Source organism: Scyliorhinus torazame, chromosome 18, assembly GCF_047496885.1.
Source record: "Scyliorhinus torazame isolate Kashiwa2021f chromosome 18, sScyTor2.1, whole genome shotgun sequence".
Classification (NCBI taxonomy): Eukaryota; Metazoa; Chordata; class Chondrichthyes; order Carcharhiniformes; family Scyliorhinidae; genus Scyliorhinus; species Scyliorhinus torazame.
Genome location: NC_092724.1, coordinates 168,818,012 through 168,835,112, shown reverse-complemented (window position 1 = coordinate 168,835,112; position 17,101 = coordinate 168,818,012). Strand labels below are relative to the sequence as shown.

At 51.9% G+C, this 17,101-nt stretch overlaps 1 protein-coding gene across 1 annotated transcript in view; it reads left to right on the top strand.

The window, feature by feature from the left end:
- trim25 (tripartite motif containing 25) overlaps positions 1-17,101 on the top strand; it is a 95,117-nt gene that overhangs the window by 68,870 nt on the left and 9,146 nt on the right. Inside the window, exon 8 of the mRNA XM_072483886.1 lies at positions 7,785-7,847. Coding sequence (XP_072339987.1) covers positions 7,785-7,847 — 63 coding nt within the window. The remainder of the gene's footprint in view (positions 1-7,784; positions 7,848-17,101) is intronic.

Here is a 17,101-nt window from a genome sequence, read left to right as displayed (position 1 = left end):
GTGGGGTTACTGTTCTGAATCTCCCGTCAAATCAGAAGAGCAGCTACGATCGGGCGTCTGATACCCGAACAAGTATCAGCTGAAAAGCTAGTTCCGCTGAACAAGCGTCTGGTCTCGGTGGACCTCTGAGGCAAGTCCTCAGAGGTTTCGGCAGAATGGGCGTGTGGGTGTCAGTGGGAAAAAGTTCAGGTGAATGGGTGTGTGGCGGGGAGAACATTCTCCTGTCGGACGAACAACATTAAACAAACATACAAACAACGGAAAACATCCTGCAGGTTCCATCAGGAAAGACAACACTTTTCACCAAGTGTCTCCTTTAAATCATCATGTGGACACCTCAGTTCTCTGTTGCGAACAGGGTCGCAAAGGGGTTGGCGGCTTGGGAGTCAGACCCGAGGTCGTCACCTTCTCCCGGGTGCCAAACTCTGGAGTGAATTAGGGCGGAAAGGACTGCGTGGTGTGAGTTGGGGTCGTTTCGGACGAGTCTGCAGGAGTTGTCGCGGTGCCAATGAGTTGGGTCGAGTTGTGTGGGGACAAAGTCGGGGTCGTCCGTGTGGTTCGGTGGTCGGTGGTGGGGTTTGTTTAAGAAAGTGACGAGGAAGGGGTCACTGGAGTCAAAGTCGGAGTCGCTGGGTGTGGGACCAGGATAGTAGGGAGGCGTGCTGTGGCTGTCGTCAGAGTCACAGTCGCTGTCTCTGCTGCTGCAGTCTGTGGGCGTTCAGGGGCGGAGTGTAAAGTTTGTGGGTGGAGTCGGGGGCGAGTCCGTGTCTGGGCTGGACGTGGAAGGGGTGGGTGTGGTTACGTTGGCTGTGGGCGGGGTTTGGTCTGCTGCGTCAAGCATGACGTGGTGGGCGTGGTTTGACTGCTCCATAAACCTTAAGCTGGTTTATGTGAAACCACGCAGTCTTGCCATTTTGGGATTTGATTTTATATACCGATGGGCTTACTTTATCCGTAATGGAGTACGGACCCGAGTATTTCGGAGACAGAAATGTGCTCGGTTATAGACAGACAGCATCACTTGTTGTCCTATATTATACTCCGTTGCATGTACTGCCTTATCAAAACAGGCCTTGCTCTGTTTTCTTTTAGTGCCCAGTTTAACAGCGGCTGCTAACTGGGCCGTTTTTATATTTGCAAGTAATTGTTCAACGGCTTTCTCGTGGGTGAGGGCCGTAACTTCAGGGCTGGTCCGGTCTAAACCCAACAAGTATTCTGTCCCTTTCATGGGGCGTCCGGTCATGAGGGTGTGTGGGGTGTAACCTGTGGAGGTGGAAATAGTGTTACGCAAAAACATCAGCGCAAAGGGGAGGACCGAATCCCAAGAGGTGTTGTTCTGCTGGACCATTTTCCTAAGGGTGGTTTTTAGAGTCCGATTCATGCGCTCCACTATACCACTCAACTGAGGGTGGTCCGCAATGTGAAATTTTTGGGTTATGCCAAATATCGTGAGGACGTTCTAGATGACCCGTCCCGTAAAGTGAGAACCTTGGTCCGACTCAATACTGCGGGGGAGTCCCCACCTTGTGAAGATGTGGTGGGTTAGGAGTTTGGCTGTGGTTTTTGCGGTGTTGGTGCGGGCTGGAAATGCTTCCACCCACTTTGTAAAAGTGCCTATGACCACCAGAACATATTTATAGCCATTCCTGCAAGGGGGCAATGGACCTATAAAATCAATCTGGAGGTTAGTCCAGGGGCCGTTAACGGGTCGGGTGTGGGTGAGTTGGGCCTTTTTGGCATATCTATCTGGGTTGTTCTGAGCGCAGATGAGGCAATTCTCAATGTAATGGGATACATCTTCTTTGAGATTAGGCCACCAACAAAGTTGTTTGAGGTGAGCTGCGGTGGGTTCGATTCCCTGGTATCCATGACCATCATGGAATAAACAGATCATTTGATTCCTATCCTGCTCAGGAGCTACGTAAAGGGTGTCCTTTAACACCACACCGTCATGTGTGGTTATCGTATTTCTGTACCTCTCGTATGAGGCTGGAAACTTCCCTTTCACGATTTCAGTGAGAGCGCTATCCTGCTTCTGGGCCTCTACTAGATCTTCGATCCTAGTCTGCGCGACCTGAACTGCACTCAGTGGCGCACTCACTGGGGCGCTCTCGGGGGGCTTCCAAAAATACCCATGCCTGGATCCTGCTTTAGCCAGCGCGTCGGCTTTTACATTTCCAGGGGGGGGGGGAACGATGGGGGCTGTGGACTTTTATAATGCCAAAGGTCCTGTCCTTGGCTTTTTCCAGAATATGGCGGAGTAATGGGGCTGAGGGGAGGGGTTTCCCATCCGCGGAAACAAATCCTCTTGTTTCCCAAAGGGGCAGAAATTCAGTGAGGCTGTTGCACACGTATAGACTGTCTGAATATGTCTGCTGGGCTGGGGAAGGAATCTGGGTGCTCTACAATGTAAGCGATGGCCGCAAGCTCTGCTGCCTGCGCGCCTAAGTGTCCGGGTAATTTTAATGTGATTTCCTCAAGGGGGCGTCCCTGCGCGTCCTCGACATAGATCCCGCAACCTGTTATGCGTTGCCCATCCAGGATTGTGGAAGATCCGTCCACATAAATCCTAATGGGTCACACGTGTCCGGGTGAGGGGGGTTCTGAGATGGAGTGGCTAGTTTTCTGGGGGGTGTTTTCGCTATAAAGGGGCCTATATTATGGTGGGGCGAGATGATTTCACACTCGTGGGGGGTTCCGGGGTACTGTAGATTGCCCGCTAAGTATGTGTGAGTCTTTGTCCGTTTTACAGTGATGTCCCGTCCTTGTAAGAGACGGGTCCACCCAGCAGCGCGGATTTGGCTGACGGTACCGTCTTTAAGTCGTCCGTCTAGTAAAAGTTGGGTGGGGGTGTGCTCGGTCAAGATGGTGATGGGGTTCAGTCCGGTAATGTATGAAAAGTACTGGACTGCCCAGAAAACTGCAAGCAGGTGCCTCTCACAGGCTGAGAATCCCTGCTCCACAGCATCTAAAATCCGGGAGGCATAAGCTACGGGTCTTAGCTGGTCGTGCCGTCCCTGCAGGAGCACGGCTGAAAGGGTGCGGTCTGTGGTCGCTACCTCTATGGCGTAAGGGGAAAGCGGGTCGGGAACTTGTAGTGCGGGGGCGGCTATGCGCGCCTGTTTTAGTGATTCCACAGCATCCGTATGCTGCGGAAGCCATTCCCCGGGGGCTCCTTTCTTTAGGAGGTCTGAGAGGGGCGCTGCCTTGCTGGCGAAACCGTCAATGTGGTTTCGGCAGTAGCCAACCAGTCCTAAAAACGACCGGAGGGCTGAAACGTGTTGGGGAAGGGGCAATTTAGCGATCGAGTCAATTCTTTTGTGCTCGATTTCGCGTTTGCCGTGTGTGATGATAGTACCCAAATATACCACCTTTTCTTCCAATATCTGGGGCTTTTTGGGGTTGACTTTACAGCCAATGGAGTGTAGTAATTCCAGGAGTTCGGACAGAAGCTCAATGTGCTCTTCCTTCGTGTCTGTCTGCAGTAGTAGATCGTCTACGTACTGTACCAGGCATTCGGGGCGAGAAAATGTCGCTAGTCCATTCGCCAGCTGTCAGTGGAAAACGGAGGGGGAGTTGTGGAAGCCTTGTGGCAGGCATGTCCACGTGTACTGCTGCGCTCTGAAAGTGAAGGCAAATTTATACTGGCACGCCTTTGCCAATGGAATGGACCAGAACCCATTACTGACGTCCAAAACCGTGAAATATCGGGCATGGAGCATGGTCTCGGAACTTGTTGCAACGGTGGGGGCTGCTGCGGGGGTGACTTTATTGAGTTCCCGATAATCAATGGTCAAGCGCCATGATCCGTCGGGTTTCCTTACTGGCCAAATCGGGGCATTATTAGTCGAGGCTACCGATCTTAGGACGCCCTGCTCTAATAAGCTCTCTATGACCTTTAGGATTTCTCCCTCTGCTTCTAGGGGAAATCCGTACTGTTTCTGGGGTCTAGGGTCCGGTCCTGTTATTTGTACGGAACCGGTCATCCGTCCACAGTCGTGTTTGTGGGTCGCGAATGCTGCCCTGTTCTTTTGCAGGACTGCCCTAACCCGTCGGTCCGTGCTGAGTGTGGTGGGGTTGAACCAAAACCCGCCTACTGCGCTAATTTTGTTCATATAATCCCCTATATTGAGCGTTGCGGGGGCTCTAGCAGATTTCGCCATCTTCCAGACACACTGGTTGACTGGATCGAAAGAGAGGTGATGAGAATTCATGAAGTCAATCCCTAAAATGTGCTCTGCTGTTGGGGGCAGGTCGACTAACACTACGGGGTGTTTTGTATTAATGGTTCCGATTTGGATGGGTACAGGGGTTGTGATATGTCCCTGTTGTGAGTGGCCTGTGAAGCCGCTGAGGGTGACAGTGGCTGTGGTGGGCCACGTGTCCTTACCAAGGGTGGAGGAATTTAAGGTTGTGCGGGACCCTCCTGTGTCCCTGAGAAGCTCGATCGGCTGACCCCTAACCTTTGCTGTGACTACGGGTCGTCCTGACCTATCCCAGACCCAGCTAGGGGAGCCTGTACACCGTCAGTCCGTTCCGGTCAGGTCTGTGATCGGACTGGGTGCTAACGCTATGTATGGGCTCTGCCTTTTTCTTATTGAGAGTGCCTGTCTGTTGGGCTCTCTGTGGTTTTTTAGGGGCCTTGCATTCCTTAGCAAAATGTCCCAACTGTCCGCAATTGTAGCATTCGTGCGGTTTTGCTGGGGGGGCGCTCTTTCCCTCGTTTACCCAGGCGGGGTTGTGGAGAGTGGTTCTTACTGCCTGCACGTCTGCGGCGGCTTGGTTTTCCTCAGGGGTTCTAGCTGCGGATTTACCGTGAGCCACTTGTTTCCAAACGTGGGACAATCTTTTGACCACCCACTCCTCATTATGAGCCTCCTCCGAGGGGTCATAATTACTACAGGCATTCTGTCCTGCTTCCGTGGCATGGGAGATAAGGGTGCGGGTCCATTTGGCCATATTGTCTGCGGACAAATGGGCACGGTCTACGTTGCCGAAAACGGCTTCAAAGTGAATCCACAAGCGTCCTGCGAACGCTGTGGAGTGTTCAGACTTTTTCTGTCTGCATTTATTCAGACCGTCTACGGGGTCGCCCCGGTTGTACCCGATCGCATCCAGGATCGCGGTATGCATTTCTGCAAGGGTGCCTCCTCTTACATTCTGTGGGTTGGGAAGGGCTGCTGCGACCGATGGGTCTAAGCTGAGGACCGTGAGCTTTACCTGCTCTTTCTCATCCAGGCCGTACAAGGTCGCCTGGTGTTTGACGGTGACAAAGAAATGGTGTGGGTCTGAAGCGGGGAGGAATGGTGTGATTTTCGCACACTTGTCCCGTAATTGGGTCACTGTGAGGGGGGTGGAATATAAGACTTTCGCCTCGTCTGCTGTGGCGCTGCGGTGGGTTGTTACAGGGTTCGTGGGAGCCTGTATTACCTGCTGGGTGGGGGTGCTCTCCTCCTTTGGGGTTTTCCCTGCGCACATGCTCCCTAAACATATCTCTGCGCTGTCTCTTGCAGTTCTTCCCAATCAGGGCCGTCTTCCTGGTCTAAACTTTCCCAAAAGGTGTCTTGGAATCCCTTTTGGACAGAAAGCATTGCTTTCAAGTCTGCAATTTGCTTTCGGCACTTTGCATGGTCTAAGGTACTCTCCCTTTGTTCCGTGGTTGCAGCGTGGAGCTCTCTCAAGGCTGCCTTGAGATCACTACATTGCTTCTGTAGTGTCTCCACCTGCTTCTCCGTCTCTTTCTTAACCAGGACTGCATGCTGTGTGTCCTGATAAGCCTTCTCATACTGTGACTGGAAACTACTCCAATGCGCCAGACAAGACTGGTGACCCCGTTTGGGGTCAGCCACCTCTTTGTCCTTGGCTTCTAACTGCCTTTTCAATTCCAGGTTTTCCTTTTCCATTTCGCATACATCGATTTTACTCATACGATGTATGCCCTCTATTTCCTTTCGGAGCGTCCTGACGACCTCCTCTGTGCCTCGCGATTGTGCAATACAGGACACGATTGCCATCGGCTTGCGCGCTTTCGCTAAGCTTTTCTTATGGATTTCACTCTAGTTCTCCCACCAAGTATGCCCTATACGTCCGGGACCTGAGTCGTCATTATTACAGAAACCGCTCCCCACGGGCCATCCTTTGCCCTGCAGAAATTTGCGAATTTCCACTTCCCAAACGAGACACTGTCCCACTCTACCGCTGCTGGTCACTGCGACCGCAAATTCTTCAGGGTTCATGAGGCGTTGCATTGCCTGCATGGCCATCTCTCTTAACTGCTCGTTACGTTCAAATTTGGAACAGGGGGCTAAGGTGGTGTCGTAGATGCGGGTATGGCTTGCGCTAATTTCTGAAAATACAGACTTCCGACAGTTTTGACGCAACAAAATCTATCAATTTTACCTTATAGCCCTGTTAGTTACGCATGCATACACACACTTCTGAATTGTGAATTATTAACCAGAACCGCTTGAACACTTGTGGTTTTTTTTTTTTTTGTTTGTTTCCGATTGGACTCTATTCAAATTGTTGGGGTTCTCCCGGAGTGGTTTTCCACTTCTATGCCGGGTCCCGGCGGAGTCGCCAATTATGTTGCTCTTTTTAGCCTTAGTTTATTAGCTCTAATTCTGTCACCTTTGCTCATGAGTCGCCAGGTATCTTTCTGATACCGCCACGTGGTTCAAGTTCAAGTTATGATTAATAAGGCAGCACACCGCTTAGTAAGAGTTAAATCAACGATCATTTATTATATACAGCAATAAATACTTATACAATAATCCTACTTTCTAGACTACTACCTACCACTACAGGCCAATACTTAACTTTGGGAATGGCCCACCAGGTCAGGGAAACCAATGGCTTATCGAATTGGGTCTGGCCTGCGGGATTCGAAGGCTGATACAGGTCGATGGCTAGGAGTCTCTATCGGGTAGCGATCGCTGGATTCAAACTTACAGTTGCTGGTTGATGTTCTTGCGAAGGTCTCGAGCAGGTGAAGAAGGGAGAGAGAGATAGCGATCTGAACTTGGCCCCTCACTTTATAGGGCCCAGGGGCTTCCCGCCTCTCGGGGCGCCCCTTGACCCTGAGTCCCAAGTGACTGGACTTGTTCCCAATCACTGGGTTCGATACGTCCAATTGCGAGGCGATTCCCCGATCGGGGGGTGGTCGTTCACCTGCCTTTGTTTCGGCCAATGCAGGCGCTGACAGGTCTGGCCCGGTATTCAATTGCTAATGTGTTGCAATTGTTCCCGGGGATAGCCGATTAAACTGCAGATGTCTGGGTTGATGGGCTGTTAGTATAACTGTGATGCAGCCCGATAGGATGCTTTCTATGGTGCATCTGTAAAAGCTGGTAAGGGTTAATGTGGACATGCCGAGTTTCCTGAGGAAGTATAGGCGCTGTTGTGCTTACTTGGTGGAAGCGTCGATGTGGGTGGACCAGGACAGATCTTTGGAGATGTGCACCCCTAGGAATTGAACAATTAGCCTTATTAACCCCGAGCTTCAGGAGCCAGAGTGGGAATCAGCCAGGGTTCCTGCTCCCGATCACTGTCCAGTGATCCCTGGGTTAGAGAGAGAGAGGAAATCAGCCAGCGTTCCTGCTCCTGATCACTGTCCAGTGATCCCTGGGTTAGAGAGAGGGGGGAAATCAGGCAGGGTCCCTGCTCCTGATCACTGCCCAGTGACCCCTCATTGAGGGTAAGGAAGGAATGATGGAGGGAGAGCAGGTGCAGCCGGATCCATGCTCGTCCTCCCAGAGTTAATATTTTTTCCTCTTGTTCCACAGAGAAAAACCAGCCAAATCCGTCATCGATTCAAATCCAAAGACCGGCTGTAAATATGGATGCAAGTAAGTGCCATAGCTCCCACCCCTCACTGTAACACTCGTAAAAACCCCTCACTGTAACACTGATATACCCCACACCCCTCGCTGTAACACTCTGATATACCCCATTCCACTCACTGTTACACTCTGATATACCCCACACCCCTCACTGTAACACTGATATACCCCACACCCCTCACTGTAACACTCTGATATACCCCACACCCCTCACTGTAACACTGATATACCCCACACCCCTCACTGTAACACTGATATACCCACACCCCTCACTGCAACACTGATATACCCCACACCCCTCACTGTAACACTGATATACCCCCCACCCCTCACTGTAACACTGATATACCCCACACCCCTCACTGTAACACTCTGATATACCCCACACCCCTCACTGTAACACTGATATACCCCACACCCCTCACTGTAACACTCTGATATACCCCACACCCCTCACTGTAACACTGATATACCCCACACCCCTCACTGTAACACTGATATACCCCACACCCCTCACTGTAACACTGATATACCCCACACCCCTCACTGTAACACTGATATACCCACACCCCTCACTGCAACACTGATATACCCCACACCCCTCACTGTAACACTGATATACCCCCCACCCCTCACTGTAACACTGATATACCCCCCACCCCTCACTGTAACACTGATATACCCCACACCCCTCACTGTAACACTCTGATATACCCCACACCCCTCACTGTAACACTGATATACCCCACACCCCTCACTGTAACACTCTGATATACCCCACACCCCTCACTGTAACACTGATATACCCCACACCCCTCACTGTAACACTGATATACCCCCCACCCCTCACTGTAACACTGATATACCCCACACCCCTCACTGTAACACTGATAGACCCCACACCCCTTACTGTAACACTCTGATATACCCCACACCCCTCACTGTAACACTGATATACCCCACACCCCTCCCTGTAACACTGATATACCCCACACCCCTCCCTGTAACACTCTGATATACCCCACACCCCTCACTGTAACTCTCTGATATACCGCACACCCCTCGCTGTAACACTGATATACCCCACACCCCTCACTGTAACACTCTGATATACCCCACACCCCTCACTGTAACACTGATATACCCCACACCCCTCACTGTAACACTGATATACACCACACCCCTCACTGTAACACTCTGATATACCCCATACTGCAAAACTCTGATATACCCCACACCCCTCACTGTAACGCTCTGATATACCCCACACCACTCACTGTAACACTGATATATCCCACACCCCTCACTGTAACACTTATATACCCCACACCCCTCACTGTAACACTGATATACCCCACACCACTCACTGTAACACTGATATACTCCACACACCTCACTGTAACACTGATATACCCCACACCCCTCACTGTAACACTCTGATATACCCCACACCACTCACTGTGACACTGATATACCCCACAACCCTCACTGTAACACTGATATACCCCACACCCCTCGCTGTAACACTCGTAAAAACCCCACACCCCGCACTGTAATACACTGATATACCCCACACCCCTCACTGTAACACTCTGATATACCCCACACCCCTCACTGTAACACTCTGATATACCCCACACCACTCACTGTGACACTGATATACCCCACAACCCTCACTGTAACACTGATATACCCCACACCCCTCACTGCAACACTCGTAAAAACCCCTCGCTGTAACACTGATATACCCCACACCACTCACTGTAACACTGATATACCCCACACACCTCACTGTAACACTGATATACCCCACACCCCTCACTGTAACACTCTGATATACCCCACACCCCTCACTGTAACACTCGTAAAAACCCCTCGCTGTAACACTGATATACCCCACACCACTCACTGTAACACTGATATACCCCACACCCCTCACTGTAACACTGATATACCCCACACCCCTCACTGCAACACTCTGATATACCCCACACCCCTCACTGTAACACTCTGATATACCCACACCCCTCACTGTAACACTGATATACACCCCACCCCTCACTGTAACACTCTGATATACCCCCACACCCCTCACTGTAATACACTGATATACCCCACACCCCTCACTGTAACACTGATATACCCCACACACCTCACTGTAACACTGATATATCCCACACCCCTCACTGTAACACTCTGATATACCCCACCCCTCACTGTAACAGTCTGATATACCCACACCCCTCACTGTAACACTCTGATATACCCCACACCCCTCACTGTAACACTGATATACCCCACACCCCTCACTGTGACACTCTGATATACCCCACACCCCTCACTGCAACACTGATATACCCCACACCCCTCACTGTTACACTCTGATATACCCGCACACCTCACTGTAACACTCTGATATACCCCACACCCCTCACTGTTACACTCTGATATACCCCACACCCCTCACTGTTACACTCTGATATACCCCACACCCCTCACTGTAACACACTGATATACCCCACACCCCTCACTGTAACACTGATATACCCCACACCCCTCACTGTTACTCTCTGATATATCCCACACCCCTCACTGTAACACTCTGATGTACTCCACACCCCTCACTGTAACACTCTGATATACCCCACACCCCCCACTGTAACACTCTGATATACCCCACACCCCCCACTGTAACACTCGTAAAATCCCCTCACTGTAACACTCTGATATGCCCCACACCCCTCACTGTAACACTCTGATATACCCCACACCCCTCACTGTTACACTCTGATATACCCCACACCCCTCACTGTAACACTCTGATATACCCCACACCCCTCACTGTAACACTCTGATATACCCCACACCCCTCACTGTAACACTCTGATATACCCCTCACTGTAACACTCTGATATACCCCACACCCCTCACTGTAACACTCTGATATACCCGACACCCCTCACTGTAACAGTCTGTTATATCCCACACCCCTCACTGTAACACTCTGATATACCCCACACCCCTCACTGTAACACACTGATATACCCCCATCCCCCACTGTAACACTCTGATATACCCCACACCCCTCACTGTAACACTGATATAGCCCACACCCCTCACTGTAACACTGATATACCCCACACCCCTCACTGTAACACTCTGATATACCCCACACCCCTCACTGTAACACTGATATAGCCCACACCCCTCACTGTAACACTGATATACCCCCATCCCCCACTATAACACTCTGATATACCCCACACCCTCACTGTAACACTGATATAGCCCACACCCCTCACAGTAACACTCTGATATAGCCCACACCCCTCACTGTAACACTCTGATATAGCCCACACCCCTCACTGTAACACTGATATACCCCACACCCCTCACTGTAACACACTGATATACCCAACACCCCTCACTGTAACACTCTGATATACCCCACACCCCTCACTGTAACACTCTGATATACCCCACACCCCTCACTGTAACACTCGTTGATATACCCCACACCCCTCACTGTAACACTCGTTGATATACCCCACACCCCTCACTGTAACACTGATATACCCCACACCCCTCACTGTAACACTGATATACCCCACACCCCTCACTGTAACACTGATATACCCCACACCCCTCACTGTAACACTGATATACCCCACACCCCTCACTGTAACAGTTGCTCTCATTAGCCTTAGTTTTATTAGCTCTAATTCTGTCACCTTTGCTCACGAGTCGCCAGGTATCTTTCTGATACCGCCACGTGGTTCAAGCTCAAGTTATGATTAATAAGACAGCACACCGCTTAGTAAGAGTTAAATCAACGATCATTTATTATGTACAGCAATAAATACTTACACAATAATCCTACTTTCTAGACTACTACCTACCACTACAGGCCAATACTTAACTTTGGGAAGGGCCCACCAGGTCAGGGAAACCAATGGCTTATCGAATTGGGTCTGGCCTGCGGGATTCGAAGGCTGATACAGGTCGATGGCTAGGAGTCTCTATCGGGTAGCGATCGCTGGAGTCAAACTTAGTTTCTGGTCGATGTTCTTGCGAAGGTCTCGAGCAGGAGAAGAAGGGAGAGAGAGATCTGAACTTGGCCCCTCACTTTATAGGTCCCAGGGGCTTCCCGCCTCTCGGGGCGGCCCTTGACCCTGAGTCCCAAGTGATTGGACTTGTTCCCAATCACTGGGTTCGATATGCTCCAATAACGGGGGGATTCCTCGATCGGGGGGGGGGGGTGGTCGTTCACCTTTCTTTGTCTCGGCCACTGCTGGCGCCGAGAGGTCTGGCCCGGCATTCAATTGCTAATTTGTAGCAATTGTTCCCGGGGATAGCCGATTAAACTGCAGATGTCTGGGTTGATGGGCTGCTAATGGTCGCAGGTATCGATCTGGGCCGACTTCCCCAGAGCCGAATACGCTATTCTGTCTGCAGCTGTCCGTTTGTGCCCTGTTGGCTGCTTTTCCCATCAGCCTTTTAGGTTAGCCATTTTACATCGGGGTTTGGCCAAATTAATCGGGAATCAGCCATTTTAGGTGGCTACATAATGCTCTAATATACCCCACACCCCTTGCCGTGACCATGAATTAGGACTAGGAGGAGGACATTCAGCCACTCGAGTCTGTTCCAGCTGATCTGTTTGTAACCTCAGCCCCACATTCCTGCTGACCCCTGGTAACCTCCAACCCCTTGTTTTGAGCAATCGAGCTTGCTCTGCCTTAACATATTCCAAGATTCCTGCTTCCACTGTCTATTTAGGACGGGGTCTCGAGATTTGCAGCCCTCAGAGAGAGAGCATTTTTAATCAGTGACCCCTCGTTCTGGATTCTGGCACAAGAGGAAACAGCCTCTCCACGTCTATCAACACCCCTCAGGCTCTGGGATGTTCCAATCAAGTTGCCTCTCACTCTTCTGAACTCCAGTGGATACAAGCCCAGCCTGTCCAACCTTTCCTCGTACGACAACCCACCCATTCCAGGTATTCGTCTACTAAACCTTCTCTGAACTGCTTCCAACACATTAACATCTTTCCTTGAATACGGCATCCACAATACTCCAGAAGCGGTCTCACCAGTCCCCTGTACAACTGCAGTATAACCCCCTTTTGTAACCATTCCCCTTCACAATGAACAATAACACTCTTAGTTTTCTTAATTACTTGCTGTACCTGCACACCAGCCTTTTGTGATCCATGCACTGGGACTCCCAGATCCCTCTGCACCTCCCAGATCTGCAATCTCTCACCATTTAGAAAACATTTTTATTCTTCCTTCCAAATGGACTATTTCACATTTGCCCACATTACACTGCATTTGCCAGGTGTTTGCTTTCATGTCCCTTTGTAGCTCCTTACATTCTCCTCTTTAAAAAAAATATATTTATTAAGAATTTTAACAGTTTTTCACCCTTACAAACAAACCCCCCCTCCCCTGTAACAAAAAGAAAGCACACATAGCAAGACATGAACATGGTAAATCGATATGATACAGAGCTTTGTACATTGGATTCCTCCCGTACATGTCAGTTTTCCAGATCCTTCATGTATTTTCTTGCTCAAATACCCCCCCAAACAAGCCCCCTTCCCCCTCTCTCCCCCCCCCCCCCCCCCCCCGGGGTTGCTGCTGCTGCTGACCGACCTTCATCTAACGCTCTGCGAGATAGTCTAGGAATGGTTGCCACCACCTGGTAGGACCCCTGCGCAAGACACTCTCAAGGCGAACTTTATCCGCTCCAATTTGATAAACCCTGCCATATCGTTCATCCAGGCCTCCAGGCTGGGGGGCTTCGCCTCTTTCCACATTAACAAGATCCTTCGCCGGGCTACTAGGGACGCAAAGGCCAGAATGCCGGCCTCTTTCGCCTCCTGCACTCCCGGCTCGTCCACTACTCCAAATATTGCTAGCCCCCAGCTTGGCTTGACCCGGACTTTCACCACCTGAGATATTGCTCCCGCCACTCCTCTCCAGAACCCCTCCAGTGCCGGGCATGACCAAAACATATGGACACGGTTTGCCGGACTTCCTGAGCACCTCCCGCATCTGTCCTCTACCCAAAAAAACTACTCAACCTCGCCCCCGTCATGTGCGCTCTATGGACCACCTTAAATTGTATCAGGCTAAGCCTGGCACACGAAGAAGAGGAATTAACCCTACTTAGGGCATCAGCCCACAGACCCTCCTCAATCTCCTCCCCCAGCTCCTCCTCCCATTTACCCTTCAGCTCCTCTACCAACGCCTCCCCCTCTTCTTTCATCTCCTGGTATATCGCCGACACCTTGCCCTCTCCAACCCTTACGCCCGAGATCACCCTGTCTTGAATCTCCTGTGCCGGGAGCAACGGGAATTCCCTCACCTGTCGCCTCACAAACACCCTCACTTGCATGTACCTGAAAGCGTTTCCCGGGGGTAATCCAAACTTCTCCTCCAGCGCCCCTAGGCTCGCAAACGTCCCATCAATGAACAGGTCCCCCATTCTTCTAATCCCCGCCCGATGCCAGCTCTGAAACCCCCCGTCCATCCTCCCCGGGACAAACCGATGGTTACCCCCGGATCGGGGACCACACCGAGGCTCCCGTCGCCCCCCTGTGCCGTCTCCACTGGCCCCAGATCTTCAGCGTTGCCGCCACCACCGGACTCGTGGTGTACCTTGACGGCGAGAGTGGCAGCGGTGCCGTCTCCAGCGCCCCCAGGCTCGTTCCTTTGCAGGACGCCATCTCCAACCTCCTCCATGCTGCCCCCTCTCCCTCCATCACCCACTTATGGATCATCGCCACATTGGCTGCCCAGTAGTAGCTCCCCAAATTCGGCAACACCAACCCTCCTCTGTCCCTACTGTGCTCCAGAAACCCTCTCCTTACCCTCGGGGTCTTATTCGCCCACACAAAACCCATAATACTCCTGCCTGCCCTCTTTAAAAAAAGGCCTTGGTGATTACAATTGGAAGGCACTGGAACACAAAAAGAAACCTCGGGAGGACCACCATTTTGACCGACTGCACTCTACCCGCTAGCGAGAGCGGCAACATGTCCCATCGTTTGAAGTCCTCCTCCATCTGCTCCACCAGCCTCGTCAGATTAAGTTTATGTAGGGCCCCCCAACTCCTAGCTATTTGGATCCCCAAGTACCAAAAGCTCCTTTCCGCCCTCCTCAGCGGTAGATCGTCTATCCCCCTTTCTTGGTCCCCCGCCTGTAATACAAAAAGCTCACTCTTCCCTACATTAAGCTTATAGCCCGAAAAATCCCCAAACTCCCTTAGAGTTTGCATGACCGCCACCATCCCCTCCACTGGATCCGCCACATACAGCAACAGGTCGTCTGCATAAAGCGACACTCTATGCTCCTCGGGCCACCCCCCTCCATTTCCTGGACTCCCTTAATGACATGGCCAAGGGTTCAATTGCTAATGCAAACAACGGGGGACGGGGCGCCCCTGCCTCGTCCCACGATACAGCCGCAAATACTCCGACCTCTGCCGATTCGTAACCACACTCGCCACCGGGGCTCTGTATAGGAGCTTAACCCAACTAATAAACCCTCCCCCGAACCCAAACCTCCGCAGCACTTCCCAGAGATACTCCCACTCTACTCGGTCAAAGGCCTTCTCCGCGTCCATAGCCGCCACTATCTCCGCCTCTCCCTCCACCAATGGCATCATTACCACGTTTAGGAGCCGCCGCACATTGGTGTTTAGCTGCCTGCCCTTTACAAATCCCGTCTGGTCCTCGTGGATCACCCCCGGGACACAGTCCTCGATCCTCGTAGCCAGCACTTTTGCCAGCAACTTAGCATCCACGTTGAGGAGCGAGATCGGCCTGTACGACCCACATTGCAGTGGGTCCTTATCCCGCTTCAGGATCAAAGAGATCATCGCCTCAGACATTGTCGGGGGAAGGGTCCCTCCCTCCTTGTCCGGTCCCGGGGCCTTCCCTGCCTGCATACTCCCCAGACCTTTGATCAGCTCCTCCAACCCAATTGGGGCCCCCAAACCAGCCTCCTCCTGCTCCTCCACCCTCGGGAACCTCAGTTGGTCCAAAAATCGTCACATCCTCTCTTTCCCCCCCGCTGGGGGCTGAGATCTGTACAGCTCCTCATAGAAGGCCTTGAATGCCTCATTTACTTTCGTCGCACTCCGCACTGTAGCTCCCCTTCCATCCTTGACTCCACCTATTTCCCTCGCTGCCATCCTCTTACGGAGCTGGTGTGCCAGCATCCGACTCGCCTTCTCCCCATACTCGTAGGTCGCCCCCTGCGCCTTCCTCCACTGTGCCTCCGCCTTGCCCGTGGTCAACAGGTCGAACTCCGTCTGGAGATGTCGCCTTTCCCAGAGTAGTCCCTCTTCCGGGGCCTCTGCGTATCTCCTGTCCACTCTTAAAATCTCCCCCACTAACCTCTCCCTTTCCATGCCCTCTGTCTTCTCCCTATGAGCCCTAATGGAGATTAGCTCTCCCCTGATCACCGCCTTCAACGCCTCCCATACCACCCCCCCGTTGTCGTTGGCCTCCAAGTACCTTTCAATGCACCCCCTCACCCTCCCACTCACCGCCTCATCTGCCAGCAGTCCCACATCCAGCCGCCACAATGGGCATTGGTCCCTCTCCTCTCCCAACTGCAGTTCCACCCAGTGCGGGGCGTGGTCTGAGATGGCTATGGCCGAATACTCCGTTCCCTCCTCTTTCGCGATCAGCGCCCTGCCCAGAACAAAAAAATCTATCCGGGAGTAGGCTTTGTGCACGTGAGAGAAAAAAGAAAATTCCCTGGCCTGCGGCCTGGCAAACCTCCACGGGTCCACTCCCCCCATCTGGTCCATAAACCCCCTAAGCACCTTGGCCGCCGCCGGCCTCTTTCCGGTCCTAGATCTGGAGCGGTCCAGTGCTGGGTCCAACACCGTATTAAAATCCCCGCCTCCTACCTCCAGGTCCGGAATGCGCCCCAACATACGCTTCATGAATCCAGCATCGTCCCAGTTTGGGGCGTATACATTTACCAATACCACCCACGTCCCCTGCAACCTACCGCTCACCATCACGTATCGACCTCCATTGTCCACTATGATATTCTTGGCCTCAAACGGCACCCGCTTCCCCACCAATATTGCCACCCCTCTGTTCTTCGCATCCAGCCCCGAATGGAATACCTGTCCTACCCATCCCTTTCTTAACCTGACCTGGTCTGCCACCTTCAAATGTGTCTCCTGAAGCATGACCATGTCTGCCTTCAGTCCCTTCAAGTGCGCGAACACTT